Source organism: Podarcis bocagei (assembly GCF_964188305.1).
Source record: "Podarcis bocagei genome assembly, chromosome: 15".
In the NCBI taxonomy this organism is placed as follows: domain Eukaryota; kingdom Metazoa; phylum Chordata; class Lepidosauria; order Squamata; family Lacertidae; genus Podarcis; species Podarcis bocagei.
Window position 1 is genome coordinate 18554163 of NC_138141.1, and position 27958 is coordinate 18582120.

The following is a 27958-nucleotide window of genomic DNA, read 5'->3' on the forward strand; positions in this document are numbered from 1 at the left end:
GGACAGTCCCCGGATTTGCAAATCTGTCCCTGGACAAATTGCATCCCTGGAACGTCCCCAGATTTCATTAAATGTCCCTGGGAAATGTAACGCCCTGCTCTCCTGGAGTAATATGCAGCTGGAGGGGTGGGAAGATAGTTTTTTGCACAGGCAGAGGCAGAGGTGGCGGGGGGATCGAAGAGTGAGAAAGAAGGGCTTTGTACCTTCCCCGGCAGAGAAGCTGCGCACCTTTCACCCCTCCTGGGCAATGGCCACTCGCCTATGACTCCCGAGCCTCCCCTGATCTCCTGCCCCCTTCCCACTTCGTTTTGAGAGATCGCAGGTGGGCCCGGGAGGGGCACAAGGCGCATGGTTTCTCTGCTGGGCAAGGTGCAAAGTTCTTCTTTCGCACCCTGTGAAACTCTTAAAACGAAGGGGAAAGGGGGCAGGAGATCAGGGGAGGCTCGGGAGTCACGGGCACCTTGCCCAGCAGAGAAACTGCGTGCCTTGCACCCCTACCAGGAAACGGCCACCCACCTGCGACTCCTGAGCCTCCCCCAATCTGTCAAAAGGATTGGGAGAGGCTCGGGAGTCACGGACGGGTAGCAGGCCGTTGTCCAGGAGGAGTGCAAGGCGCACGGTTTCTCTGCCGGGCAAGGTGCAAACCCCTTCTTTCACACTCTTTGATTCCCCCCACCCACCTCTGCCTGTGCAAAAACTATCTTCCCACCCCTTGACGTTTTTCTAGGGACGGGTGGCAACCCTAGGCACAGTGCACTCTACTGAAACATAGGGTTCGCTGCCTCCCCCAATCTGTCAAAAAAAGGGGAAAGGGGGCAGGAGATTGGGGGAGGCTCAGGAGTCACGGGCAGGTAGGTAGCGTGCAGTTGCCCAGGAGGGGCACAAGGTGCACTTTCTCTGCTGGGCAAGGCACGGAGTGATGAGATGACTTCAATCCCCTCGGCCAACTGGAGCAGTGGTGGAACTGGCGCAGAGCCGGGCAGCTGCACGTGAACGAGATTGTGTCCCTGACGGCGGGGAACTGCAGAAGTCAAATTGAAGCAGGGAAGGCTTGAGTTGTACCTCCATTGCAGTGGGTTGGCCTAGATGCCTCTCAGAAGTCCTTTCCAAATCTGTGATTCTGTGATCATCCCACAGTCGTATTCTCAAACTCTGCTTCCAACTCTACCCCCCAGGTTTGTCTCCTCCTCCAGACTTCTCAAGACAGCAAAACAGCTGATGTATAGATGTAGTTAGGGATAATAAAGCATGATAATAAACCATAGGTTAAAATCTCTCTCCCTACCATTTTAAATTCCCAATATGGGTCCCCTGTGCTGTTGATTTGTGAGTGGGTGGGGTGGAAACAGTGCCACAAAAACCCTGCACTTATTGGCACAGATTTGTAGCTAACTTATTGTCAGGTGTGACCCCGAGTGCCCCAGATCCAGACTATAGGCCAGTTTCCCATCTTTGCCCTATTAACCAAGTGGATAGTGTGCTGGGCTCTGGTTTATGAAAGCTGAGCTCAGTTCTTGTGCAGGTGCTCTTATACGGTGGCCTGAGCAGGTTGCATGCCTTGGTGGCCTATGTTTTCTCCACGTGAGCTGTAGGAGTAACGGCTGCTTTACTGAATAGATGATGAGGGCAAGCAAGATAGAGGGGAGAGCACTGTGCACATTTCAGTTTATGAAAGTCAAAGCAACAGCACCTAAACTTTATGAGCTATTTAGTGTTTATCGAAGGGGACAGAACCTCTTGCAATCCAGAGCACTGTGTGCCAAAAGCAGGGAGCTCAAAAGTGGCTTGATGGACTGGGCCTTGGAAAGAGAGGTAAGTGGCAGGAAGGGGGGGCTGGTGGTGTGCAGATTAGCAGCCGCCACCTCCTCCTCAGCCATTCCTTTGAGCCTTGTGGCCTTGGGAGCTCTGCAGCCATCAATTTTATTGCCTGCGTTTAGCTAACAGTTTGAGGTCACATCTGAAAAGAAAGTTGCAAGGATTGGCCCTTCCTATTAACAGTTTCTGCATTTTTGAGTGGCAGCTGATGGAATGAGTAAGCCATCACAATAGACTTGCAGGACTGAGTCACAGAAACCTAATTTTCAGGTAAGAAATTGCCCCTTCACATAATAATCCAGACCCACTCGGCTTCTTTATGAGAAGTGTGAGTAATTTTCACCTTGCAGTATTATTCAGCATGATTATTATCATCTGTTTACAACTGTCTCATGAACGAAATGTATTCTTTTCTGCCCCCTCAGAGCGTGTTCGTTCTCTCTCTCATACACACAGTGTGAGTGCTTGTTGAGTATCCCTTTCCTATTTTCCTCCCCTCCCCCCACTTCTCTAGTAATGTCAATGGATGGTGACACACTCTCCAAGAGCGTATCTGATGTGTTCCAACACAGATCCTTCCTGCTCATCATGTCAGATCTAAGCTTTAATTTGGAAGGCTTTCAGCATCTCTCGTTGGCAGGAGAAATGAATTGGGAGATGCAGAGAGACTGCTGTTGCAGCCAAATTTCAGTCACGCAGGCTGTCGGTCCTAATGAATGCCCTTGAAGCAGGTACGGTAAACATCTGAGGCTGGGGTTTTGCTGCTTTCAGAAGGCAAAATCATTGAGCTGAATGCAGCCCTTTCTGACTCCACTGAAATCATTGAAGACCCCACCCCTCCCCCAACACATCTACTTTATTACCAGTGCTTATTAGGGGAATGTTGAGTGCTAACGTGCAGAGAGCCTTTAGTGGTCTGCACTTGAAGTAGCTGCTGTATATTTATTATGGTTCATAAAATACATTCTGCATTGTTTAGTAGTCCCTTCCCTATAGTTTACCCTTTGACGAACACTTCTGACTTCACATCTTTCCAGTTTTAAAATGTTTTCTCAAATATCTGCAAGGCACTGGGCAGTGGTGCAGAGATTTGCAACGCTTGAGGCAGACACAAAAGCCATGTTTGACACAGTTTCCAAAACCATCTCAGGAGCTCAAATGTCACAACAAACTGTGGGTTACCAAATGTTGTTTTTATGAGTGGTTCTTGGCTCTCACTGTCTGTTTTTGTACTGCTTGGTTCTCAGGCTCAGATGAAACGAGGGTGGGAGGAACAATTAAGGTACATGTTGCACCTCTTAAATCAGGGGTCACCAACATGGTGGTCATGGGTGCAGTGGCCTTCCTCTGCTGCCTACAAAGCCTTTGACTCCCCTCGCTTCCTGCCGCATTGGTCATGAGGGTAGTGAGGGTGGTTCCTTTTCAAGGGAGAAAATTTTATACTGCTACTACACAACTCTATACAGTGGTACCTCGGGTTACAGATGCTTCAGGTTACAGGCGCTTCAGGTTACAGACTCCACTAACCCAGAAATGGTACCACAGGTTAAGAACTTTGCTTCCGGATGAGAACAGAAATCGTGCTCCGGCGGCACGGCAGCAGCAGGAGGCCCCATTAGCTAAAGTGGTGCTTCAGGTTAAGAACAGTTTCATGTTAAGTACGGGGAGCTCCGGAACGAATTAAGTTCTTAACCCGAGGTACCACTGTATCTGTGTGGCATGTGACCATACATGTCCTGCCCAGATGCAGTCATGGGCTGAGTGGGGTTCAGTAAGCTACCTGTAAAGCTTAATTCTGAGAAGGTGGAGGTCTTGTGAATGGGTGGGTTCCAGGAGATGCGTAATCTATCTGTTCTCTTCTAGAAACGGTTGCACATCCTGCAAGGGAGCAGCTGTGTAGTCTAGGGGTACTGCTTGACACTTCAGTGTCAGATGGGTGAAGTGGCTAGGAACACCTTTTATCAGTTATGACTGTTCCAGAACAGAAACAGCCTTGCCAATGTGACCAGTGTATTGGTCACAACATGATCGAATTATTGTAATGCGCTCTGTGTGGGGTTGCCCTTAAGTCAGGTCCAGAAACTGCAGCTGGAGCAGAATGCAGCGGTTGGGATGTTGGTACAGGGCATCCTTCTTCCCACATGCGATAATACCACTCTGCAAAGAACTGTACAGTGGTGCCTCGGGTTACATATGCTTCAGTTACATACGCTTCAGGTTACAGACTCCGCTAACCCAGAAATAGTGCTTCAGGTTAAGAACTTTGCTTCAGGATGAGAACAGAAATCATGCTCCGGCGGCGCAGCAGCAGCAGTGGGAGGCCCCATTAGCTAAAGTGGTGCTTCAGGTTAAGAACAGTTTCAGGTTAAGAACAGACCTCCGGAACGAATTAAATACTTAACCCGAGGTACCATTGTACTGATTGCCAGTATGATGCTGGGCCAGGGTGAAGGTTTTAATTTTGCACTGTAAAGCGCTAAGTGGTTTGTGACAGGGCTACGTGAAGGAGCACCTTTTCTGTTGTGACACCCTCTCAGTGGAATCACCTCCCCTCCGAACTGCAGCAAGCACCAGCAGTTATGTCATTCCAACACATGCTAAAATTTCCCATCCTTTATTTTCCCAAGCCTTGTTGGAAACTATTGCCAGTTGCTTTGAATTAATGTTACTGCTCCACTGGCTTGTGTATGCTGCTGTTTCATTTTGTGGCTACAGTTTTAACGTATTGTTTATTGTATGCTGCCTTGTAATTTCAAGGCATTATAAAAAATATTTTCAATAAACAAGTATTTTGGACTTTCCATGCTGTACACTTTTCCTCCTGGTTCTCAGTCACCACTCCTTTTTATTCAGCCTTGTGCCTCCTCTTCCTTTCTGTGCTGACAAAAGTTCCATCTTGTGTAAAGGCAACCAATATAGATTATATACAGTATGTGAGTATATGCTGAAAATATTGGGGTTAATTGCCTTGCAGAACTTGGAAGACCAGCACAGCATTTTGATTCCAGAAACATCCTGTCTTTCTTCATATTCTTACTGCTGTGTGTTTGAAAAGGCTGCTGCCATGTGCAAGGCGTGTTTGTTCCCCTTTTCTTAGTATATTGCAATGATATGGCCGGAAGAGGCTAATCGAAGCCACCCAGTGTTGATGTTTTCTTGCTGACAGCCTCATCTTAAATAGTCCCTTTTATTCTCTTGGCCATGAACAGATGTCACTAAATTAACTCCATTGAAAGTAAATGTCTTACATTGTCAGCACAATTAACATACATTGTCCATTCTTCTCAAAAGTTTCTAGCATTTTTTTTCCTAATTGAGCATCTTTTTAAAAGAGCCTGACAATTTTCCATCCAGATGTGGAGTGTTCCAGTATCTTGTAGTGATAGTATTAAACAAAACTCACAAGAGTAAAATGGTGCTGGCCTTATTCTGCTTTGGAAGCAATGCTTTCTTTCCCCTCACTCTTTCCTCTATCCAGTCTATTGGAAACATTACTTGAGTTGACTGCTGTATTTTGGCACTACAGAGACCATGGGATTACAAAGATTCAGGGGAGGTTTAAAAAGTTAGAGCCTCTAGTTTTAACATATAAACATATGCATGAATATTTGGGGAAAGAAAGTAGTGGAAACTTGAATTTGAAGTAGCTTTTCACTGGTTGTGTGTGAATACTTAGAGGACTAAATAGAGCTTATAACTTAGTAGTAAAATTACTGTCGTTCTGATCCCATTAGTGATCAGTACTAACTGTTGTGGATTTTCTTCCCAACCACAATAAGCAAATTGGCACATAATCATTGGCTACTGGGTGTGTATATGAAAAGCTGTCATGCACAATGAAAGAGCACTCCTTTGAGAGACACATGCTTTTTTCTTTTTTATTGCTGCCCATCTAAGGTCAAATGTGAGATCTCCAAGAAAGGGTTGTGTAGCCAGGTTTTGTTGCTTTCTTCTAACACTGACGTTCCATTTTGGGGTAAGACGTTATTTTCATTACATAGAGTCCTATTAGTGTAAGCAACAGGTCATTCAGTTTGACCTGAAGGGCTGAAATGTTTAATGTAAAAATACGTCTTCATACACACAGAAATATGGATTCCTCTCTGTTACAAGGAGAAGAACTGATTGATTTATGAGCTGGGATTCGATAATTTCCAGGAGTTGTTTCCCCTTTCTTTTACCATGGGTGAGTGTGAGTGGTATATCTGCATTTTGCCAGAGCATCAAAAACCTCAAAGGTGTTTCTTTGTTTTATAATTGTATTGGGAAGGAGGAACGTCTGGTTAGAAGAGGAACTGAAAGCAAGAAAGGTTACATTGCTTTCAGTAATGGTGGATGATGAGTGCCTAAGACAGTGGTTTTCAACCAGTGTGCCGTGTCACCCTGGGGTGCCTTGAATGATGGTCAGGGGTGCCACGGGCAACATTGGCCTCTGTCCTTCTTCCCTTCCTTCCCTCCTCTGATGCCTTCTCACGTCTCTGCCTCCTAAGGGCTTGCACAGCTGTTTGTTGCAGCAGGCCTGGCTACAAGCTCCCCAGGTGAATGGTGCCTCTAGGTCTGGCCAGGGGGTGCTTCCCAAGCCCCTATGGAACAGTGTGAGGAAGCACCTCTCTTTGGGGTGGAGGGGAGCAGCTCTGAGACCAGGGGTGGCAGCAGCGGCTGCCCAGAGGACTCTCAAGGAGAGGGGACAGGAGAGGAGAGGAGGCTGAGGGAACACTCCACAAGGGAGGGTGTTTGAATAACGTTGAGAGGCTGCTAGCTCTGCAGAACAGGGGTGACATAACTGGGCTCCTGAGCTCTACAGGGGTACCACTGAAAGAATGTAGTTGGTCAAGGGAGTCGTGGACCCAAAATGGTTGAAAACCTCTGGCCTAAGAGATCTTCTCCTCAGTCATCCTGAGGTAGCTCCCCTCCCACAATTGCTATCACTACTCTTAATTGTTAAGTCCAGTGTCTTTAACTGCTGTAACCTCTCATAAAACTTAGAAAACAAAACTTTTGCAATTGCTTCAACACTTCCTGTATTTTATAAAAGCCTGTCTCATTGAATCATATTTCAACAACAACAACAACATACCGCAATTGCAGATGTGTATCCTTCTTTTCTGTTTCTGCAGTATTTGGGGATGGTAGGAGAAGAAGGCAATACAAAACATTGAAACCATGCATAGAAAAAGGAGTACTGAGGTGGTTCGCGTAACGCCTACTTTCCTTCTGCTCTCATTACCCTGTGGACATTCTGGTGGTCGAAGATTTTCCACACCTCTAACTTTATATAGCCTTGCCTATAATTCTGATTTTGAATAAAGGCATTATATAAAACAATATATGAATAGGTAAACACATTTGCTACATGAAGTCTCCCCAGCAGTGCATTGTCACATTACCCACTGGTAACAGCTTTGCAAGCTACCCTCAAACTTGCCATTGATTTATCCCATGATTTGAGAGCCTGCAGAGCTATTCAAGAGAAACGGGAGCCATGGAGTTTGAGGATCAGTTCAGGTGCATCAAAAGCCATTGGTCTCCCAGCAGCCAATAAAGAAGGGTTGTAAATCACTTGAGGCTCTATTTTTAGTTCTGCTATATAAACAAAACCTTTAGTTTCTCCAACTATTTAAGTTCGCAACCCATCTCAGTCATAATATGCCAAGCAAGATAAGTGCACAGGCCTTTTAAAACATAGCAGCTATACTGCATTTGACAGTAATTTACATTAATTTATTTCATTTAGTGATTAGAGCTTCTGGAATATAAACTGCATCGTTTTACCAAATAGTGCTTTGGAATACATAGGGCTTCTCTTCTGAAGCTAATGGGATTAGATTAGAATGGGATTCTTGCAGCTCAAAGTACATAAAACGGATACTTCTGAAGTGTTCGATACCTCACAATTCAGCATTTGATGGACTAATTAAGCATCTAAACATGTCTTTGCCATTTTTCTTGGCTCTAAAAATATCTTCTTTTTACTGCTGAAACTGAAACGTCTCTCAGTAAAATTGCATAAAATAGACTTAAATACATGAACCATCTGCCGAATAAATTCCATCTTCCCAGGGTGTGCTGGCATGTAAGGCACAGGAGCAAAATAGACTTATTTATTTAGCATATGTGTACCCCAGTCTTTGGCCCAAGGGCTTTCAGAGCAGCTAGTAGTCATTAAAACACAATAAAACAATATACTAAAACAGCAGAAGAGCATAACATGACATGAAAGGAGCAACAAACCTAAAACCAGAAGATCAAAAAAAAGAGAGGCCAGGGCAGATAAACAGTTGCCCAGTGCTGAAAAGACATCAGATGGAGTGCCAGTGATTCTCTCTGGGGAGGACATCACGTGGCTCAGGTTGCTGTCCTCCTCACCTCTGAATGCACGGGGTCTCATTCTTAACTTCTAGGCATGATCATGGGGGAGAATGCTGCCTTTAAGTTACATGAGTCCTAAGCCATGTTGAGATTTAAAGGTGAAGTCCAGCACTTTGAATTTTACCCAGAAAATAACTAGTAGCCAGTGCTTCCTGGGAGCATATGTTTCGTACACCTGGCCACAGTCAGTAACCCAGCTGTATTTGGAACCAGCTGTAGACTGCAAAGCCTTCAAAGGCAAACCCAGGTACATTGCATATCAGGGAAACTGTTTCCCTTTAAAACAGCTCCCATAGTACAGAGTTTATGCTGAACAAATAGGTATTCGAGGACCCATTGTTCTCATTTTTAAAGAAACATTGGAAAGAAGTCGTGCATTTGTCTTGCATTGAGGCAGGGCCATGAGTGCAGCCCGCATTGCCAGCTATTGATTGATGGTAGGAATCCAAAATCTTAAGACTATCTCTCTTAGCTATGTCTAAGATCCTTTGTGTCTATGCCAAGGACCGTGTCTGGCACCTTCTGTATGTAAAACAGAGGTGAATAGATAAACAGCTCTGTTCTACTTTTGATAAGATGTCACTCTGGTTTCTAGAATTTGATGTTGCGAATGGTCTGAAAGTAGATTGTTCTCTAAAGCTAAGCAGTTGTGATTTTAATTTGTTTTAAACTGTTTTTATTGCTATCTTGTATATTGTTGCAATCCACCCTGGAACCTTCTGGTGCAGGGCAGGTAATAAATTTAACCATAGTAATAGTAGTCGTTGTTGTTGCTGTCTTGACCCTTCCCAAACTAATGAGGGATTGCTTGGAGCTCTCATATTCTCTGAGCTTCTTGGGCAACACATAAGCATAATAACAAAATCCTTAATTTCCTGTCACTCTGATTATCTTAAACTGCTTTAGATTTTAATCTAAACTATGAATTTTGGGTCATGGTTGATTTGAAGCAGTCTGTATCAGTGTAAACTCTCCATACCAGTCAGATGTGCCATAACTTGCTGGGCAGACATATATAAATTATTTTCCCCATTGATGGAGCCAAATGCTTTTGAAACCCCCTTGTTGGTGCTTTAGCTAGGATGGTTCAGCTATGATGATGCTACCATAAATGGAAATTTAGAAAAAACCCATGTTAAATTTCACTTTCATTATGAGCAACTGAAGAAGCATCAAGCATCAGCATTTGCCCCTGAAATGAAAAGTTGTAGGAGGCCCTAAGAAGTGTTGAGAGGAGACTCTCTCATTGGTCCCCCCCCCCCAGCATTTTGTGTGTATTATAGACAAAAATAAGGAGTGGTATTTCATCCACTCAGTGCTGAGTTCTCCAAGATTTGGCAGCTTCCTGAGTTTATTTTAACATCACTTATTTTGTATTATTTTGTCCCATTGTTTTGAGCACCATACCCAACCAAGAAGATTCCTGAGCCAATAAATTGAGACAATAGACCTTAACTGTTGTCAAGGAGATATTATTATGATCTATATGTAAGTGCCCATTTAGCAGATAGAATGCAAAGTATCCACTTGTTACAAAGCTATCATCTGAGTGTGTATTTAAACTATTGTCATGCTGCATCGTATTTACTATGTGTTCTAATGATTCCAAAGGAGCCATTATGGTCTATTATGTGGCTTACATATTTAAACTGCATAGTTAAAAAGCTTTTGGAATTTAAAACTAATCAGAAAGCCTATATAGTGGATATCTAAGCTTGCAAGATAGGATTCTAACTTAACATTAAACATCACAATAGCAGATTAATAATAAAAAAGAAGAAAGCACACAGATTATTATGTGTTCCATTTGTGGGTAATTAACTTTAATTGAGGAAAAATCTGTGCATCATGAATATCAATCAGAAACATTTCAGTTCTCTCCCCAAATTTGCTTCTCTTACAAGTTTGTTATAATTCTCTAGAGACACCAAGACATTTCATGTTCCCATTTCTTCTCTTCCTCTTTTGCCCACATTTACTCTCTAGGTCAGGTTAGATGTTGCAGGTATGGACTAAAGCCCATCTAAAAGGCTTTGGTTCAATGTTACAGCTCCTTCTTTGTATGCAAAAAGTCCCAGTGCTCTGGATCTCTGGCGAGCTGCTGGTGGTCAGTGTAGACGATATGGAGCTAGGTGACCCAATGGTATCATTCAGTATAAGGCAGGCTCTTCTGTTCCTGAATCATTAGGCTGAGAGGCAAGAGTCGAGAGAAACCTTTAGCTGACAATTAAAATGGTTTACCAAGCTGGATAGCAGAACCTAGAAAATGCTGGTACAGAATTCTGTGTTGGTTAATTAGACTCTTTCTGACACACTGATTTTACATGTTTATTGCCAGCTCTTCCCCCTAATTGCTCCCATACTCTTAACTGGATGTGTGAAATCTTCTCCCGTGAATGCTTTTGATGTGCGTAGCAAATACAGACCCTAAATACTACATCAAAGACACTGGTTTGGGCAGAAGATTTTGCATGTTTCCTTATGGTACAGAAGTGTTAGTCTGCTAGTGGGAGAGGATAGAGGACTAACAAGAGTCAGTAGAAGATTGGGGGTTGTGGTTTTAAGAAAGAAGGGTGGGTAAAATTCATGCCAAGCAGTCTGCTGTGTGGAATTATTGTTCATAGTATGGCTAAAAATGCTATTGTGTGTCATTGTCTGAATCCACTCAGTTCCAGCTATTTTACCTGAAGGCCAAGTCTGCATCTGGGAACTATGAAGTGTTGGGAATTACCTTTAGACTTCAGCTCCCTTGAGTTTCCTCTGATCCAGCAAATATTTACTTGAGAATTTATTTGCTGCAGGTAGGTAAATTCTGAAGTGCAGGCGCTCATTATGATGTCCACCTTAGCCATTCCTCTAAGGTGAGCCCCAAAATCCAAACAGCTGTGTTGATCTATATACAGCAAGCATGCGATACCCCTCTTACAGAGCAGCAGTACCATGCATGAAACCCAGTTTATTAGGCTCACCTGACAACAGAAGAGTATAATATTCACAGAACAAATTCAAGTTGTAAAACAGATTGAGCTTTAACAAAAGATCTTCAGTAAGCAGATATGCAATTTCCCCCTTTCAATTAAAAAGCCCAACAATCCTGCAAAAGGAGGGTTACCATTTGAAGTAGGGCCCCCACCACCAAAGAAAAGAAGGGGAAGTATCTAGTCTTTCCTAAGCTACTTTTCTCATACTCTGGCATCCTCTCTCCTAATCTGTCACAAACAATAGGAATTCCAGAGCTCCCTCTTCCTCTTCCTTCACTGCACCACTAGCTACAGGTCCCAAAGCAAGTGGTGAAAAGGGCAGGATTCTCGTGGCCTGTCTACTCATATCCTAGTCCCTAGCCCTCAGTGCCTGACACCTAGTCTTCAGGATATGAAACTCAATTTTCTGTTAGGTATGGTTTCTCTATATTGCAGTAAAGTGAAATGTTAACAGAGTTAAATGAAAATGTAGCCCAGTTGACAATATTATTTACTATGATTACATTGTCTGTTTAATAATGCTGATTTTTTCCTTTAGCAAGTAGCACCCATAAGAGAGTGCTGCTGGCTATAATGTTGACTGTCTGGTTCAGATCTGTCTAATACAATTTAATCATTTTTAATTCTGACAAAGTGGCTGTGGGTTTTAATTTGATGCTTAGAGTGCAGGCTGGGAACAACAGATTCCATGAAAGCAAGCAAGGCTTTTTAATTCCTATTCAGTGTCCCAGTGTACCTATGAAGGTAGAATGCTCTGCCTTTGTGGGCTAAATGAGAACACCATTAATGCGCTTGAGGACCTGAAGACCCCTCCTGCATCCTGACATATGCCATCGCATTGGTGATCCACATCTTTCATTGTGAGGGTCCTGCAGAAATCCTTTGGTTAGTTTTAACCGTACAGTATTTCATAATCAAAAGCTTCAGTGGTTTGAACCTCAGATCATTTATTTCTAAATTACTTTTCCCCATAATTCTTATTAATTCAAATAGGATTTTGATTTGATATAGAACTTCGTAAATGGGAGAATGAGCTTAATGAATTGAAAGATAGGATTGTCTTAAAGTAAATGTTAAAAAGAATATGCTGATAATTGCTGAGATGGAAATCAAATCTTAATGACTTTAATTTGTCGGGAGCGCCGTGTTTATGAAAAAAATATGGAATATGTTTCCAGCAGACATTTTCCTTCTGCAGTAGTCAGTATTTTTAATTTGATAGTTCTTGCTCTGCTCAAGAATGTGTCTATGGGTTCTGCAGCCTTATATTGAATAAATTATTTCCTCTCTATTTGTGAACAATAAGAGCATAGGTATTGCTGTAGTGGATCAGACCAAAGGTCGGTCTGGTTCAGCATTCTAACACTGACCAGCTAGTTCTCCCCCCCACCCCACCCCACCCCAAGTTCACAAACTAGGCAGATAATAGTGATTTCCGTCTTTGGCCCCTGCCATCCGACTATCAGTTCTGTGCTGCTTCCCAAAACAAATGTGATTTTCTTTTTAGGTTCTACGCAGCCCTACATTTGTGAGAGTACTATGGAACCTGGTTAGTTTTGCTGCAGCCTGATAATCATTGGCCTTTTCACTGGGGACTTCAGTGCTGTGGAATGCTCCCCCTGCTGAAATAAAAGAGGTCCCATTATTCCTGCCATTCCACCAGCTCCTGAAGACACACCCATTTAGGCAAGCATTCCACTGAACCAAACTTGCAGTTTTATTAACTGTTTTAATTGTTAAACTTTTTAATAGCTCCTTTTAATCGTGCATTTTAATTAAGGATTGGTTTTAAAGTTGAAAAATGCTCTGATGCCATTCTGGCATATAAGCAATATATAAATGAATTATTGTTGTTGAGTTGGCTACAGAGATAGGACATTTTAGAAAATTCTGGGTGATTACGAGTGCTGGTTTCCATTGCATTAAGAGGCCTCCTGGGTCATATCTGTGGCCCATCTAGTCCAGCATCCTGTTCTCACAGTGACCACCCAGTTTCCCCAGTGAGAAGCCTACAGTCAGGACCTTTCTTCTGTGGTTTCTAGCAACTGGCATTCAGGAGCATACTGACTCCAATTATGCAGGTAGTATCTTAACTAATAGGCTTCAGCAAACCTCTCTTCCATAAATTTGTGAAGTATTTTGTTTTGTTTAACAGTTATACTATTAAACCACACAAAATCCCGTGACAGCGAATTCCATCAATTAATAGAAGCTTTGTGTAGAGTACTTCTTTTTATTAGCTCTAGACGTTCGTGGCCTGGAATATTGATGGCATGCAGATTAATATCTGCTCACAGTAGTTTGGGTGCCTTTGCAAAGTCTTTCTGTACTCCATAGTACTTTGGCTTGGTTGATGTAAGAGAGATTAGCCTAAATCAAGTGTAGAATTAAAACTGGTGTTCTGCTTAAATGTTACATGATGTTTATTTTTATTTTTTTTAAGCCACAGGTTTCTTACAGGTTTGTTCTGGTTGACCAAACATTTGCACTTAATGTATAAAATATGAGTCATTAAAATGTTTTCCTTGTTGACATGTAGAAGTCAACTGAAATGATACAGTCTTCTGTTTCCGAAAATGTTCTTAGCTTTTGGCGAGTCTCCAAGTGAAGGAAATCCCACAAGTGTGAAACAGGTTCCAAAAACATACCAGGGCATTCATTAGTGGGCAGGTTGAGTTCTGTCTCTTCTTGATGACTTCAGGCAATTTGGCTCAAACCAGTCCTCTACTGAGGCACAATATTTGAGGAGGGAGGGTTGTTCATTCCCCGCCCTCATATAGCTGAAGAGGGTGCATTCATTTTGTTTAATTTCTTTCATCCGCCAATGTTGTGTTTCCAATGCTTTCGTTGCTTAACAGTATCTTTAACTGAAAAAATGTAGTAGGTGCTGCAAGACCAGGGGTCAGCAAAAACTTTTTAACCGCGGGCTGGTGCACTGTCCCTCAGACCTTGTGACGGGCTGGAGTAGCGGCACCGGGGGGGGAGCTGGAAGAAGAGGTGAGGGGGGCAAGTAGTCCTCCTCCCCAGCCCCCAGCCCCAGCCCCAGCTGCTGCGCTTACCTTCCCAGGGGCTGCCACCACCACCGCTGCTGCTGCTGCTTCTCATGGAGAGGCAGACAGGAGCACCAGGGCGGTGGTGACGACCGAGGAGGGAAGATGAGCAGTGCAAAAGGGCTGGCTCCGGAGAGGGGCTGCTTAAAATGGCGCTCAGCCAGCTCAGCCCAGCCCCCTTCCTTCTGTAGGCAGGGCGGGGAGAAGCCAGGAGGAGGGAGGGAGGAGGTGCAGCTGCGATGTGTGTAAGGGAGAGGGGGTGGAAATGGCGCAGAAAAAAATGGTGCAACCCAAACAAACAGAATCCCCACGCCGATCCACGGACAGTCTGCGGGCCAGATCCTGAAGGCAGTTGGGCCTGATCCCTCCCGCAGACCTCAGTTTGCTGACCCCTGTGCAAGGCAAACACCAACAAGGACTCAAATGCTTTCCTGTGTAATCCTAAAACAAAGCTAGACAAAGGGCGAGAGCCCGTAATCACAGAGGTTCCACGCCTGGGAGTGTGGGGAATAGGATTAGGGCTATGGCAGTTGGAGAGTAGGCTTTTTAACCTTTTCCTCTGCATTGTGTTCCTGATTTGAAATAACTTTTTAAAGAGCAAAGCTGCCATTTGCTTCATGGAAGGAGGGAATTAGAGGGCACCTGTGAGAGGAAATTAGTGGAGGCATAGTTTCCTCCTTTATATAGGCACAGGAATGGATGCATAGATAGATGGTGTTTTCAGCCAAGTGTCGCCTTACTTTGTTTGGGGGACCCTTTATCTACTTTCCATCTCTCACCTGTCCCAATATAGTCATCACTCTGCTTACCTTTTTCCTCCTTAACTCCTAGTTGTTTGTACTTTTTTTTATTTATTTCATGCCATGAGCAAGTGAAAGACGATTGCACTTGGTGTCTTTGAGCTGGCTCAAAAGCTACACTGGAGCGAGAGAAGCAGAAGCGGCAGTATGCAGAACGTAGAATGCAGAGCTGTGCTTCTCTTCCCCCGCCCCACCCCCCATTTCTGCATTGTTTAATACTCTAACCTAGATATTGCTGCTGACACACTGGCTTCAGTTCATTAAAAGGTGTAGGAGGGGGGAATTCAGAGCTTCTGACAGTAAAATATTACCTAGCTCACTGGGTAACTGAATGGAAGAATTTATTTTGTTCTCTGCTTTTGGACTATCAAAGCATCACCTGCTGATTTAAATATAGTAAGTAGAAGTTGGGCTCTGAAAACAAGTGCAATCAGATGGAGCTACCTTTTTTACTCTGTTTTAGGCAATGTCTTGTGATAAGTTTTCCCTCAAATATTTTGCACGTACTTCCTCAGTGCCTGCCTGCTGCCAGCAAAGTATAAATTTAATCTTGGTTCCTTTGATTTGAGAATTTGCTTGGCTTTGATGTACTGGGTAGCCTGGTACCAACTACACGCCAGTCGTTGTGCTCAGTGCAATTGCTACATCGGTGGTGGTGATTCCTCAGCTGTGTACAGGGAGGGAGGCTGAAACAGGGAAGTGCCTTGGAAAATTAAGCTGTCATGTCGAATGTATCTATTGCACTTGGCCTCTAAGAGCAGGAAGCTCCCATGCCTTACTGATCCCACCCACTCCATCTTGATAGTAAGCGCACCATAACACCTTCCCAAGTTGTCTTAATAAAGCTTTTGGGTTTTCCTTAAAAAGCTCAACAACTTTGGGGATGTCCAAATTTTTCCACTGGGGTTACGCATCGCCCCCCAACTGCCTCCAGTGTTATAACGGGGAAATGAAGCTATCAAGGACTGTAGGTCTCTTCTGATGTCCTTAGCTATTGCTTGGGATGAACATTGAAAAAAATTAAATATGTCTGCTCTAGGAAATTCTTTGTGATCTTGGATTTTGCTGCATTATTGTCATCGAAACTAGTAGCCATTATAGCCGTTTTCTCCATGAATTTGTCTGATCCTCTTGTAAAGCCATCCGAGTTGGTGGCCATCACTGTCTCCTATGGGGGGTGAGTTCCACTGTCTCCTATGGGGAGTGAATTTCATAGGTTTAACTATGTGCTGCTTGATGAGTACTTCCTTTTATTTACTCTGCATCTTCCAACAATCAGCTTCATTGGATGACCACAAGTGCTTGTGTTATGAGAGGGAGAAAAACGATCAACTTCCCCAATGCAGTTTTCAATGCATACCTGACCCCTTTTTATTTGAAAATCTTACTCAGTGACTACATAAGGCCCATCGCTAACAGGCAGGTGGTGGCTGTTGAGTTTTTTGACTTGACAGATTCCTGCCGTGAACACAGAGTTGGGCTTCTGCAGCAAAATGTGCAGAGCTTTCAGGAAAGAAGGGAGCCGTAAACAGGGTACTTAATAGTCAGTGCAGTTTCTGCTAGGTCTAGAAGTGCATAATTGGGTCCTCGATAAACTGCTGGAATGAAAATAAATAAATAAAGGAATGTACCCAGTGTAAAAGCACATTTACATAAAGGTCTGTGTTCCATAGTAAAGGAAATGAGGCACAGACAATGAAGGCTGCGGTAACTAAAAGAGACCAACCAAAAATGCTTTGTGAGGTGCAACCTTCTGCCTTTTAGCCCATCGCTGAGACACACAGTTAAAAGCTGTGGCACCCTGGAAATGAGCTCTCTACTCTTCTGCCCCTTCCTTAGCCTTGATTTGTGTTTTGCTGCAACTTCGTTAATCGGTTTGTTTTAGATCTTTCAGTCTGTGGTGCTTGAGATATTTGTGTGTGTGTGAAGATATGTGTTCTCATATGCATAGGAGCCAAGGTCCCCTCAACCCCAGTAAAATATTTGAGAGGGCCGGGCCCCCCAAAGTTGGTGGGCATTGCCATTCAAATGGTGTGTGCTTACCTGTGCCCCCTATTTTATTCAAGTTGGCACCCCTGCTCATATGCATGTCTTGTTGGGGTTTTTTGTTTTGTTTTTAAGTCTCAAGAAGAGATCTGCTCGTCTCACGCCCACCCCTCCGAGGTCTCTCCCAGGGGTTATGTTTTCACAGCCAGATGGGATTACCTTTCAGGTGCTTCCAGATTTAGCCTGTCTCCAGAAGCAGCATCTCCTATTTTTAGCAAAATAATTATGGTATCTGTGTCTGTCTTTCCACTCATTCTTCTAATGAAGCTTTTCCAGCGATATCTGTGGTGTCCAATGCATTTAATAGTTCTGTCCTTGAGAATATGGTTTTTATTAGAAAGGCCCATACATGCACATCTCCAGTTTTAACATGTTCAGCTTTGATTTGCTGAGCTGCTTTTCTGCTCAAACAGCAAGTGTTGCTCTGCCACAGGTGACTAGTGTGTCATCAGAGCCCCTGGCATGCGCAACAGGAGGGGTCCCAATTGCCCCCATCCTCTTTAAAGCAGAACAGCTGCCTTAGGATGCTGTTGTTGCACACAAGGTACTTATCAGGTGTGTAATGTATGCATCTGCTGAAAGGAAAGTACAAATAATGAACTGAATTTGTGTTGTGTGAGCTACTTTGAACTCCATTTTTGTCTGGTTAAGTAGTGTATAAATTAAAATTTTATCTAAAATCAATAGCGAATTAGAATATGAATCTTTAATCAGCAGTCTCTTATGAAAGGGTCCTACTTGCTCTTTTAAGATTTCTAACTTCCAACGGATAAAATGGCTGTAATCATTTAGCTGGGAGAAGCTTTTAATATCCAAAATGTTGAAGGTGATAATCCTTATAGTAAGACACTATGAGAATTTGTCCTTGGTGTGTTTAGGTTGTTTGGTATAATGCAACAGATACTAAGTTTTCAATGAGTTTTGATTTACTGGCAGCCTTAAAATACCAATATGATAAAGTATTGCACAGTTCCACTACTTCCTTAGCATGTTGTTAGTCTAAGACCATTGCAGAGGGAATGGCTGCAGGGAGAGGTGGTGCCAGACAGGGCTGTCTTAAGCATATGCAGCACCGGGGTGCAAAGATTTGCTCGGTGCCCCCCGGTTGCCCAGTCCCAGGCACGCAGGAGGGCGGAGCCAGCTGGCTGCCTCAGTGTTTCACTGGCTCAGTCACCCCCAAACTCACGACACAGAGCCACCCGCAGAAGAGCCCACTGCAGTGCTCTGACCGACGGGTGGGCTCTTCCCCCAGACTCAACTCTCGAGCCCCAGACTCTCGGCCTGGCACCCCTGAGAGCCCGGCGCCCAGGTGCCCCGCACCCCTAGCGCCTATGGGTAAGATGGCCCTGGTGCCAGACATGAGAGGCAAGCATTCCTGCCACATATTTCCCTGAGGCAAGTTGCTGTTCACCCCATCCAGCAAAAGAGTTTGTGTCTGTGTGTGTGTGTGTGAATGCAACTGACAAATCAGTGTTAGTCAGGGGTACTGTGCACCATGTCTTCACTTAACCACAGGTCTTCATGTGTCCAATTCACAACTAATTTGCTGCATTTGCGGGGGGGTGAGAGGGTATTTGGCTTCCATATTGACTGAATGTGAGTTGACCTGTCCTGTCTTTTTCTTTTTCTTTTTCTTTAACATCTTAAGGTGATGGACAGAATTTGGTTACAGAAGATGTGACCGTCGTAGAGGGGGAAGTTGCCACCATCAGCTGCAAAGTCAGAAACAGTGATGACTCCGTGATTCAGCTCTTGAATCCCAATAGACAGACGATTTATTTCAGAGACTTCAGACGTGAGTTCTGTGTTGTTTGGCAAATCTTGATAAAGAGGTTGCTGAGGGCTCCTTTTAATTTAATGTCAGACATTTTAAAGGTTTAGTCAATTCTTCAGTAAGTAGGCAAAGGCAGGCAATCATAATCACTTGCTTTAATGGAAAGACTAGCTATAGACCTTTTTAAGAGTCAGACCATCTTGCAGTGCAAGAGGAATTGACCACAGTAATTCACTCTGAATTGCAATTAAGTGCCAAAATATTTAGTTGACACAAACAAATCGAATAGGGCAAAGCAGGATGTGCTTACCATTGGATAAGGAGATGTGTTTGGCTCGGTGGTTGGAATGTTCAAGCCAATCCTTCCTTAATCCAACTGAAGAATGATGTTAGGATAGTCATGAACATGTGTTTAAAACCTTACCAATAAGAGACGCTGTTATAATTCAAATTGAGTGCTCTTGGAATCTTTGCCTACTTTCTAGGAAAATATAACTAAGATATACGGGGTCGTTTATAGCCCAAGGTTAGTAGACACAAGCCATCTTTCTCCTGGGACTGCCCTGTCTCCCATCCTTTTTAAAATGGCATTTATAGTTAGGAACAATATGGTCCCTAATATTTTGGAGCAAATTGACATGGATATGTCAGCAGGCCACAAAACTTGGTTCTTCTGAGTGCTTCTTTTTGCAGGGACACATTTTTTTTCAAAATTGGAAATCATGCATTAGGTGAGGCCAGGAATAATGGGGCAGAGATATCCTTCTGCAAACAGCCATGTGCCCTAAGCAAGGAGGGGAAACCTGGAGACATTTTCGTAATTTGTCTGGAGACTAACAAAAGGGCTGATAGTGAAACATGGCATCATGGAGGAGCTGGTGAGGTATATTACCTAGCCCTTGGAATGAAGAGCTAAGAAACGAATGGTGCTCTTCTCCCACCACCTCTCTTTATTCTTTTGATATGTTGGGATAGGTGGGGGAGATGTAGGTAGTAGATTTGTTAGGGGTTAGTAGAAGTAGGAATATGCCTGTGTTTGAACTGATGCATGTTCTTCTGGTCCCAGAAATTACTTGGTGTTGTATTAAAAACATCAGAAAACTTCCAACAATTTATTTGATTAATATATTTTATCTAACTTTCGAAACTTCTGGACCTTGGAAGAGCCTGCAATGCATCTCTCCAGCTTTGTGTTGCTTGATTAAATGTTTCCGATGAATTGGCAAAACCAAAGTTCTGCTGGAAGTTGTTTGCTTAAACATTCTCCCCACATGTCATAAACCTTCTCAAGTTTAACTTGTGAAATCTCTGTTCATGGGCTTTCCGTCCATCTATCCTTTGCCAGCCTGGAACCCTCCAGATATTGCTCCCCACCCAATTTGTCATTGGTCATGCTGGTTGGGGCTGATGGGCCTTGCAGTCAAAGATATCTGGAGGGCATCAGGTTGGGAATGCCTGGGAAACGGGGCTCTGTATGTTGTAGCAGCTCATTTGTTAAAGGCTTTTTGCAGCTTTGAGCAAGTAGACAGGAAGGGGGAGAGTAATTATCAGTACTTGATATGGAGCTTTTGTTTAGGTTATTTGTATTGATTGATGCGTACTAGTATTGTTTATTTCCAGATTGTAACATAATGAGCCAAAATAACAGGATGTGAAAAAGAGGGTGGTATTGCTACTGCATGTCAACGCTGCTGCCACCTCTCCAGGCTTCTGGTTTTCACTGTTTTCTCTGGGAGGGAAGCACTGTATGTCTCATAACATTGCCGTTTCTAATTGTATCTTTGTTCCACAGCTTTGAAGGACAGCAGGTTTCAGTTAGTGAATTTCTCTAGCAGTGAGCTCAGAGTGTCACTGACGAATGTCTCCATTTCGGATGAAGGAAGATACTTCTGCCAACTCTACACGGACCCCCCACAGGAATACTTTATGACAATTACAGTGCTTGGTAAGGACCAGTCAGCCCCAGACTCCATCTTTAGTTCACTTGGGAGTGGCAAGGTGGTGGGAGGAAAAAGCAGATTCTTGGACATTTTTAAAACCTGCTTTATAGCCATCTCGCCTTCAACACAGGCACTGAAATAAATCCTCCTTACTGGGGCTGTTTCTCATGCAATGTTCTGTAGACAGCAGCACACCTTTTCATGTCTTGGGATGGATGAAGATAGTGTCAGAAGGAGAAAAACCCAGAAGATTTGTTTGTTAAAACCTTAGGACCCTAATCCACAGAATTGTACCTGGGAAAGTCAGCATGTAGACACACATTAAGATTTCTTGGCTTCATGCTCGCAAAATGTACTACTTCATCATGTGTTCCAAGTTGCCTTCATCTACCACACACTTGTATTGCCTTACATGCATGTACATAAGGCATTCTCCAGATATATGGAGGAGAATGGCAGGAGGTGGGCAAACCCATAAATTCTGGAGGAAGCTGTTGCAAATAACTGTTCCCCTGGCAACAGCTGTCTGGAGTGTCATTTGTGGTTTTCCAGGCAATTACTTTAGCTCATATTCTTCTGTGCTCCCCCAAACCCTTACATTTGCACCCATGAATCCAAGCTTCTATCAAAACCCATTACAGAAGTTAGAAATATTTGCCAATTAGGGTGTGAGTATTTAGTCCCTTGACAAAACACTCTTGGCTGCACTCATTGCTTTATTCCAAACCTCTCTGTTTATTTTTAGAGTTCTGAGACTATCTAATAAAGGGCATGATGGGTAATGTAACAGCTTCTGTGTTACAGTCTGTGCTACAATGTGAAAAAATCAAGCATTATATGCATGTGCAGGAAGTTACACCTCTTGGCAGGGTGATGATGCTTCTAAGGATCTCTGTGTGCTTAATTGTAGCCCACAAATGCAGGACCATATTCTCAGTGTAAAATAATGGGCAATATTTATATTGTTCTTAGTTCTGTTTTTTTCCAGCTGGGTATGTAATCATATTGTCCCCATATATATACCATTGCACACTTCCATCTTTTGCCGAAGTGTTAAAATTATTAGATGTAAAATGTGTTTACTCAAAGCTGTTTTTCACTAAAGGTTGTATTTCATATTCTTGCTGGAATTAACAGGAAGGAAAACTGAGGTTGCAGTCACCTTGCTTGAAAAGGAATATCACTGAACATAGGCTACTTACTTCTGAGTAAACGTGCATCAGATTGCACTGTAAATCCATATTATTACTAATTACAGTCATACCTTGGAAGTCAAACGGACTCCGTTCCGGAAGTCTGTTTGATTTCCAAAACGTTCAAAAATCAAGTTGTGGCTTCTGATTGGCTGCAGGAAGCTCCTGCAGCCAATAAGAAGCCGCTGAAGCCCTGTTGAACGTTCGGGTTCCAAAAGAACATTTGCAAACCAGAACAATCACTTCTGGGTTTGCGGCGTTTGGGAGCCAAAACGTCCGAGTTCCAGGGCATTCAGAATCCAAGGTACGACTGTATAGTTATTATTAGTTTCATTTATGAATTGTTTCCTATAAGGCGTCTTGAAGCAATTTACAATACAATAAAAATAGCCTTAAAACAAGTGTATATATAAAAATATTTTTTTAAAAATCCAAATTCCACATGAAACAATCTCTAAAAACCAGCCATTGCAAATGTAAAATCATTTTCAAATCCAGAACTGATACTAAGTAGTATAACAATCACCTCTTTCAAGAAAGTCTTAAGCAAGTGCCTAAAAGACAATAGAGATGGTTCCGAAGGGCAGAAATACCTAGGTTACACCAATCTGGTTTCCTGCAGGTGCTGTTGAACTGTAGTTCCCATAAGCTTCGGCCAGCATGGCCAGTAGCAAGGGTTGATGGGAGCTGTAGTCTAGCAAGGGTTGATGGGAGCTGTAGTCTAGCCTCATCCAGATTCTGGAGGGTGCTTTAGCACATACCCATCTTACGTGAGGATGCCAAACTCTGGTATGGATGGCAACCCCTTTGGGTGTTCCTTGATATGCCTGGTACCCTAAACCCTCACCCTATTTTGTTGTGCTCCCTATTGCCCAGTTGGGGCTGGGATGGTAACAGGTTTGCCACTGAAATGTTATAAGGAGCTCCGTACAGATGTACATTTGTTTGGATGGATGGATAGATAGAATCAAACCCCATGACTCCTTCATTCCTACTCTGTATAATTCATGGAGCAGCAACTCTCCAGCATATGACGCAGGAGAGGATTTTCCTGTCCAGGCTTCTGAAGATATTCAAGTGATAAAGTGGGGGATTTGAACCCAAATGCAGCCAAATTGTTGCTTCAACCCCTTACTGCAAATTATACTCAAGAAGCACCCTCCCCCACCTCTCTTCTTCGTGGCATATGGTGTTTGTCAGACACCAGTCCTTAAGTTTGTCGTGTGTGTGTGTGTGTGTGTGTGTGTGTGTGTGTGTGTGTCATTCCATTTCTCATAGTTCAGAAGATTACAGAACAGGCATAACTATGGGATTATCATATCCACTGATAATAGTTGCTAATACCATAACAGCCGTAGCTCCAGATTAATGCTGTCTCCTAACATTCCAGTAACGAACCTGAATTGCAACAAGCAATCACCAAGTGAGATCACACTTGCTGATTAGGTATATAGGTTCTCCGCTCTTACTCATCCCTCTCCACCCTCCACCCCCGCAATTTAATGAGTTCCAGTTTGTAGTATGTTAATATGTGTTGAAAAGGTATTTAAAATTAGCCTTTAATATGAATTTCAAGTTCGGCTACCTTCACTCTTGAGAGTTGTTTCCTAACACCACTGCATTAAGAGAGCTTTTTATTCTCATGTTTCCCAAACTAAGATAGCAAGTGTGTGCGCTTGTGGACACACACGCACACACACACACACACACACACACACACACACACACACACACACTCATTTCTGCTGAGGTGCTTCCAGGGATGCTCTTGTGTTACTCCTCTCCCCTGACTGAACGATTCGGGCGGAGGAAGGAGCAACATGGCAGTGTGTATATGTGCAGTGCACACACACATACACACTTGGGCTGACCTGTCCAGCATGCATCACATGGCTTTGAGTTCCACCTACATTCTTGGGGGTAGGGACTTATTTGCAAGTGGGGGGGCAAGGGGAAGACCAGACATAAGCTGCTATTCCACAGGGGACTTGCATGCCTTGTTGACCTTTGTGCTTCCTCCTCCCTTTGTTTTTTGAAGACGCCGTGCCATTCACTTGTTTATGGACCAGAAACAACTAATTTATTATCTGCACAATTCATTTTGTGCATACTTCCTTACCTGCGTTTTGGTGGGTGGGGAGCGAACAGAACATATTATTCACACCTGAATCGCGCAACTGCTTCATTAGTACAATAACAGCAAAAACAATGAAGAAAATGTGTCCACTCATTTATAAACAATATCCATTTAAATCTTTATTTTAATGCTTGATTTAATAAACACAGTACCATCAGGCAACTGTGTTAACATTGTCTTTACTGATTATAAAATCGAAGGGGGGGAAACGCCTATCCCATCCATTTTCACCCACCCACCCTGTTAGCAGGGAGGTGGGGAAGAGGATAACGGGAAGATCTACACATTTTGGTGGACTTTGTGATACTGTAGTTATGCTCAGGGCCAGCCTGCCCATGAGGCAAGGGTAGGACACTGCCTCATGCGGCAGGATCCTCAGGGGCAGCAGATCCAGCCTCCAATGAATGTTTTGCTCCCTGCTGCTTCCACTGCCACAGTGGCACCAATGACTGTGGTGTTCTTCTTGGAGGCCAGATCTGCCACCTCCTCAGCACTCCCCTCATACCACCTCTACGAGGGTCTCTTGATGAATAGGAGATGCTTCTGGTCTTCTCCCAGCATCTTATTCCCCCCCCCTCTTCTTCCTGGTTTCGATCTTTACTCACCTCTTCTTCCCTGGCGGGGGTGGGGGTATCAATTTTTGTGGTTCGCCTCAGGTGCCAAAATGTCTTGGGCAGGCCCTGGTTATGCTTCAGATTCTCTTCTGCTCCAGACTCCACCGGATTATATTTCATTGATCAATTCAACCCTCTGGCTTTGGATTTCACACACACACAAAAAAATGACTTAGCTGTGCTGAACACATGCCTGAAAGGAAGGAAAGATACTCTCTCTGTAATAATGCTCTCTGATGCAAGAATCTATTATTCGTGTTGGGTTGCATTTCATTTATTTTCTTTGGAAAACGACCCTCTTCTTTCCCTCTCGGTGTGAAAATCCTGAATCTCCCTTAGTTTGTTTTACTCTATTTTTTGCTAATTATTTTTGGAATAGGAAATGTGGAATTTACATTCAAATGGAGGGCGAAAGCAGGGTTCTACTTTAAAGATGCATTTATAATATGTTGGATCTGTTAGAATTATTGCAGATGGTGATGCATTTACAAAGTGTTCCCTTAATCAAAATTGTAAGTTGAAGAGGACCTTCTATGCTGATCCACCTGTAATCTGTCCAGCAGCTATCCCACATGCTCAGTTTCTTGGAGGTGTCATGAAAGACAACAACATGCTGAGATCTTTATATATCTGTATGCTGTTTCATTCTAGTCCCACCACGTAACTTGAGGATCGAAGCCCAGAAGGAGACCACAGTGGAAGGAGAAGAAATTGAGCTGAATTGCACATCGTTGGCCAGCAGACCACCCACAGTGATCAGATGGTTTAAAGGCAACAAGGAGCTATTTGGTAGACCCCTTCTCCCTCAATCAACTTAATGGTGTGGTTGTGGTTTTTAGAGATGGTTTTGCTGATAAGCAGGATACCCTCGTGGTGATGTGAGAGAATAACTCAAAACAGCAGAAGGGAATCTTTTTCAGCCTGAGAGCTGCATTTCATTATGGGCAACCTTCTGTGGGCTGCATGCCAGGGGTGGGTGAGACCAGAGACAGCAAGTGGGCAGAGCAACAGGTGTGACTCTTACCCCCAGTAGGTCACATTCAAACCACGCAAAAGCCAGAGATTCCTATGTCCCCCCTCCACTAACACACATACACCATCTCCATCCTCCAGGCAAGCAAGAGGCACTGCCATAGCAAAGGACACATTCCAGCCAGGCAAAATCAGTTCAGAAGGGTGCAGAGCAGTGAATGGTGTGGTCTTTTTATAATGTGGAGTAGCTTTGTCAGTTGATCTGGAGCACGAGTTGAGGTTTTGTGATAGACCCCTCCTTGACAAGTAAGCCAGGCGTCTCAAATTTTTGGGAAGCCTTTCCACTTTAATCCCAGGCGTTTCCCTGCTCTCCCTTACCTTTCGCTGCCTGTTGAAATTGGCTTCCCTTTGGCAGGATGCCCCGCACAGGCTGCTTCTGCTTCTGTTTCAGACCATTGCTGCTGTATTTTGCTGGGTCTTCAACAGTACCACTGTTTAAATATTTTAATTACTACTTTTAATTATGTAAATCCATGGAGTCACTTTCCCTCTTAATTATTGATGATGGCTTTTGGCAGTGGCATTGGAGGAAGAGGGTGGAGGATTTCTGGCTCCATTGACTTAAGTGTTTGGAAGGCATCCTGGAATTCCTAATCCTCGCTGCCGAGCGCTGTAGATTTTGTGTTTAATATCATGAGCAGGAGATAGCCCCCCCCCTTAAATCTGGAAGCGAATAAGAGAATAAGAACTCGCAGGCTTCCTTTCCTTGTGATTGACTTGAAAAAGGGCCTTGCCAGCCCTGCTCCATTGCAAAACTGTTTGCTTAACTTTGATACCAGCTCTCCTCTTTTCCCTCTGTATCCCTGTATATACCAGATGTGGGAAACCTCTGGCCTTTCAGATGTTTCTGGAATCCAACGCCTATCAGCCCCAGCCAGCATGGCCAATGATCTGGGATGATGGGAGTTCGCCATCTGTGGGATCATAGGTTCCCCACTCCTGCTGTATACGGCAGGTAAACATCCACTCACCTGGCCACCTTTGCCGACTAAGAATTTCCTCCTGACCACCAGGCAGAGAAGCTGCTTGTCAACTAAAAAATGAGTTGTTTTCCTTTATTTTGTGCAGGTCATCAGTGTGCCACAAATTAATCCAATAAGTATGTAGGTAGGAAAGTAACAATGAAAGGCAGGTGTTGTCACCCTACAAACACCCACAGATTATAGGAATGTGCAAATAAAAACAGAGAGAATAAGGTTGCAAGAATATGCCTGTTGGAGGGTTATGAATAGGTCAGCATATGCATAGTTGAACTATTTAAGAATTGCAGAAGTGGAGAGAAGCTCTGGAATAGATAAGCTAAACAAGGCAAGTCACTACTAGATGAGTACAGATTGCAGAAGTGACTTCAGTTGAAAACGACAACACAAATGCAGCGATGGAGGATGGTCTTGGATAGATATGGCATGGGTCTAGTCATTTGCCATTTACCTGCTCTTTTTCCTCCCCTTTCATGTCCATTATGCAGGTAAAACAGAAGAGGAGCAGTGGTCAGACATGTTTACAGTGACCAGTCGCCTTTCACTGAAGGTCAAGCGAGAGGATGATGGGGTTGCTGTTGTCTGTCAGGTAGACCATCCTGCCGTCAAAGACTTGCAGACCAAGTACTACCTAGATGTAATGTGTGAGTACCAGAGTCACAACCCTCCCCTCCCCCTTGCCCCACACATGGACGTGGCTTGACCAAAGCAATTGATTAGACAATTATGGTTCGTTGTAGCATACAAAAGCTGTTTATCTGATTTGATTAAATGAGAGGTTTAAAGTATTGAATTTGGGTTTAAGGCATTCTTTCCCTGCTCTTTTTGAAGACAAACTATTTCTCATCATCTGTTCTTGTGCTATCAGTGCAGAGCTGCCTCAAGACCTGTGAACTAAGCATTTAAATATTAACATGGAAGTGTGTCAAGGTTTATTATTATTATTACAAAAAACAAACAAACACATGTATCAATGCCGTCTACAAAGACATGAAATCCTAGAACAGATTGGAGTGCCGGTAGATTCAGTGGGTCTAACCATCAGAAGAAGAGAACAAGAAGATAGAGTATATCAGGAGAATTGGAAAATGCATGTAGAGTATATGAAAAATTACAGCAAACAGGTTAAAACGTTAGCAGGATTAGAATAAATTCAGCAGTATAAAATACATGGAGATAAAGTGAGAAAGAGAAAGTATGGAGGGACTGCAATATGCAGGAAAAAAT

The 27958-nt window shown here is 43.5% G+C and overlaps 1 protein-coding gene across 8 annotated transcripts in view; it reads left to right on the plus strand.

Annotated features, from left to right (window-relative positions):
• Nucleotides 1-27958, plus strand: part of CADM1 (cell adhesion molecule 1) — a 298801-nt gene that overhangs the window by 210124 nt on the left and 60719 nt on the right. For all 8 annotated transcript variants that reach the window (XM_081172626.1, XM_081172623.1, XM_081172621.1 and 5 more), the window contains exons 2-5: nt 18710-18856; nt 20628-20780; nt 25371-25508; nt 27220-27375. In XM_081172626.1, coding sequence (XP_081028752.1) covers nt 18710-18856; nt 20628-20780; nt 25371-25508; nt 27220-27375 — 594 coding nt within the window. The remainder of the gene's footprint in view (nt 1-18709; nt 18857-20627; nt 20781-25370; nt 25509-27219; nt 27376-27958) is intronic.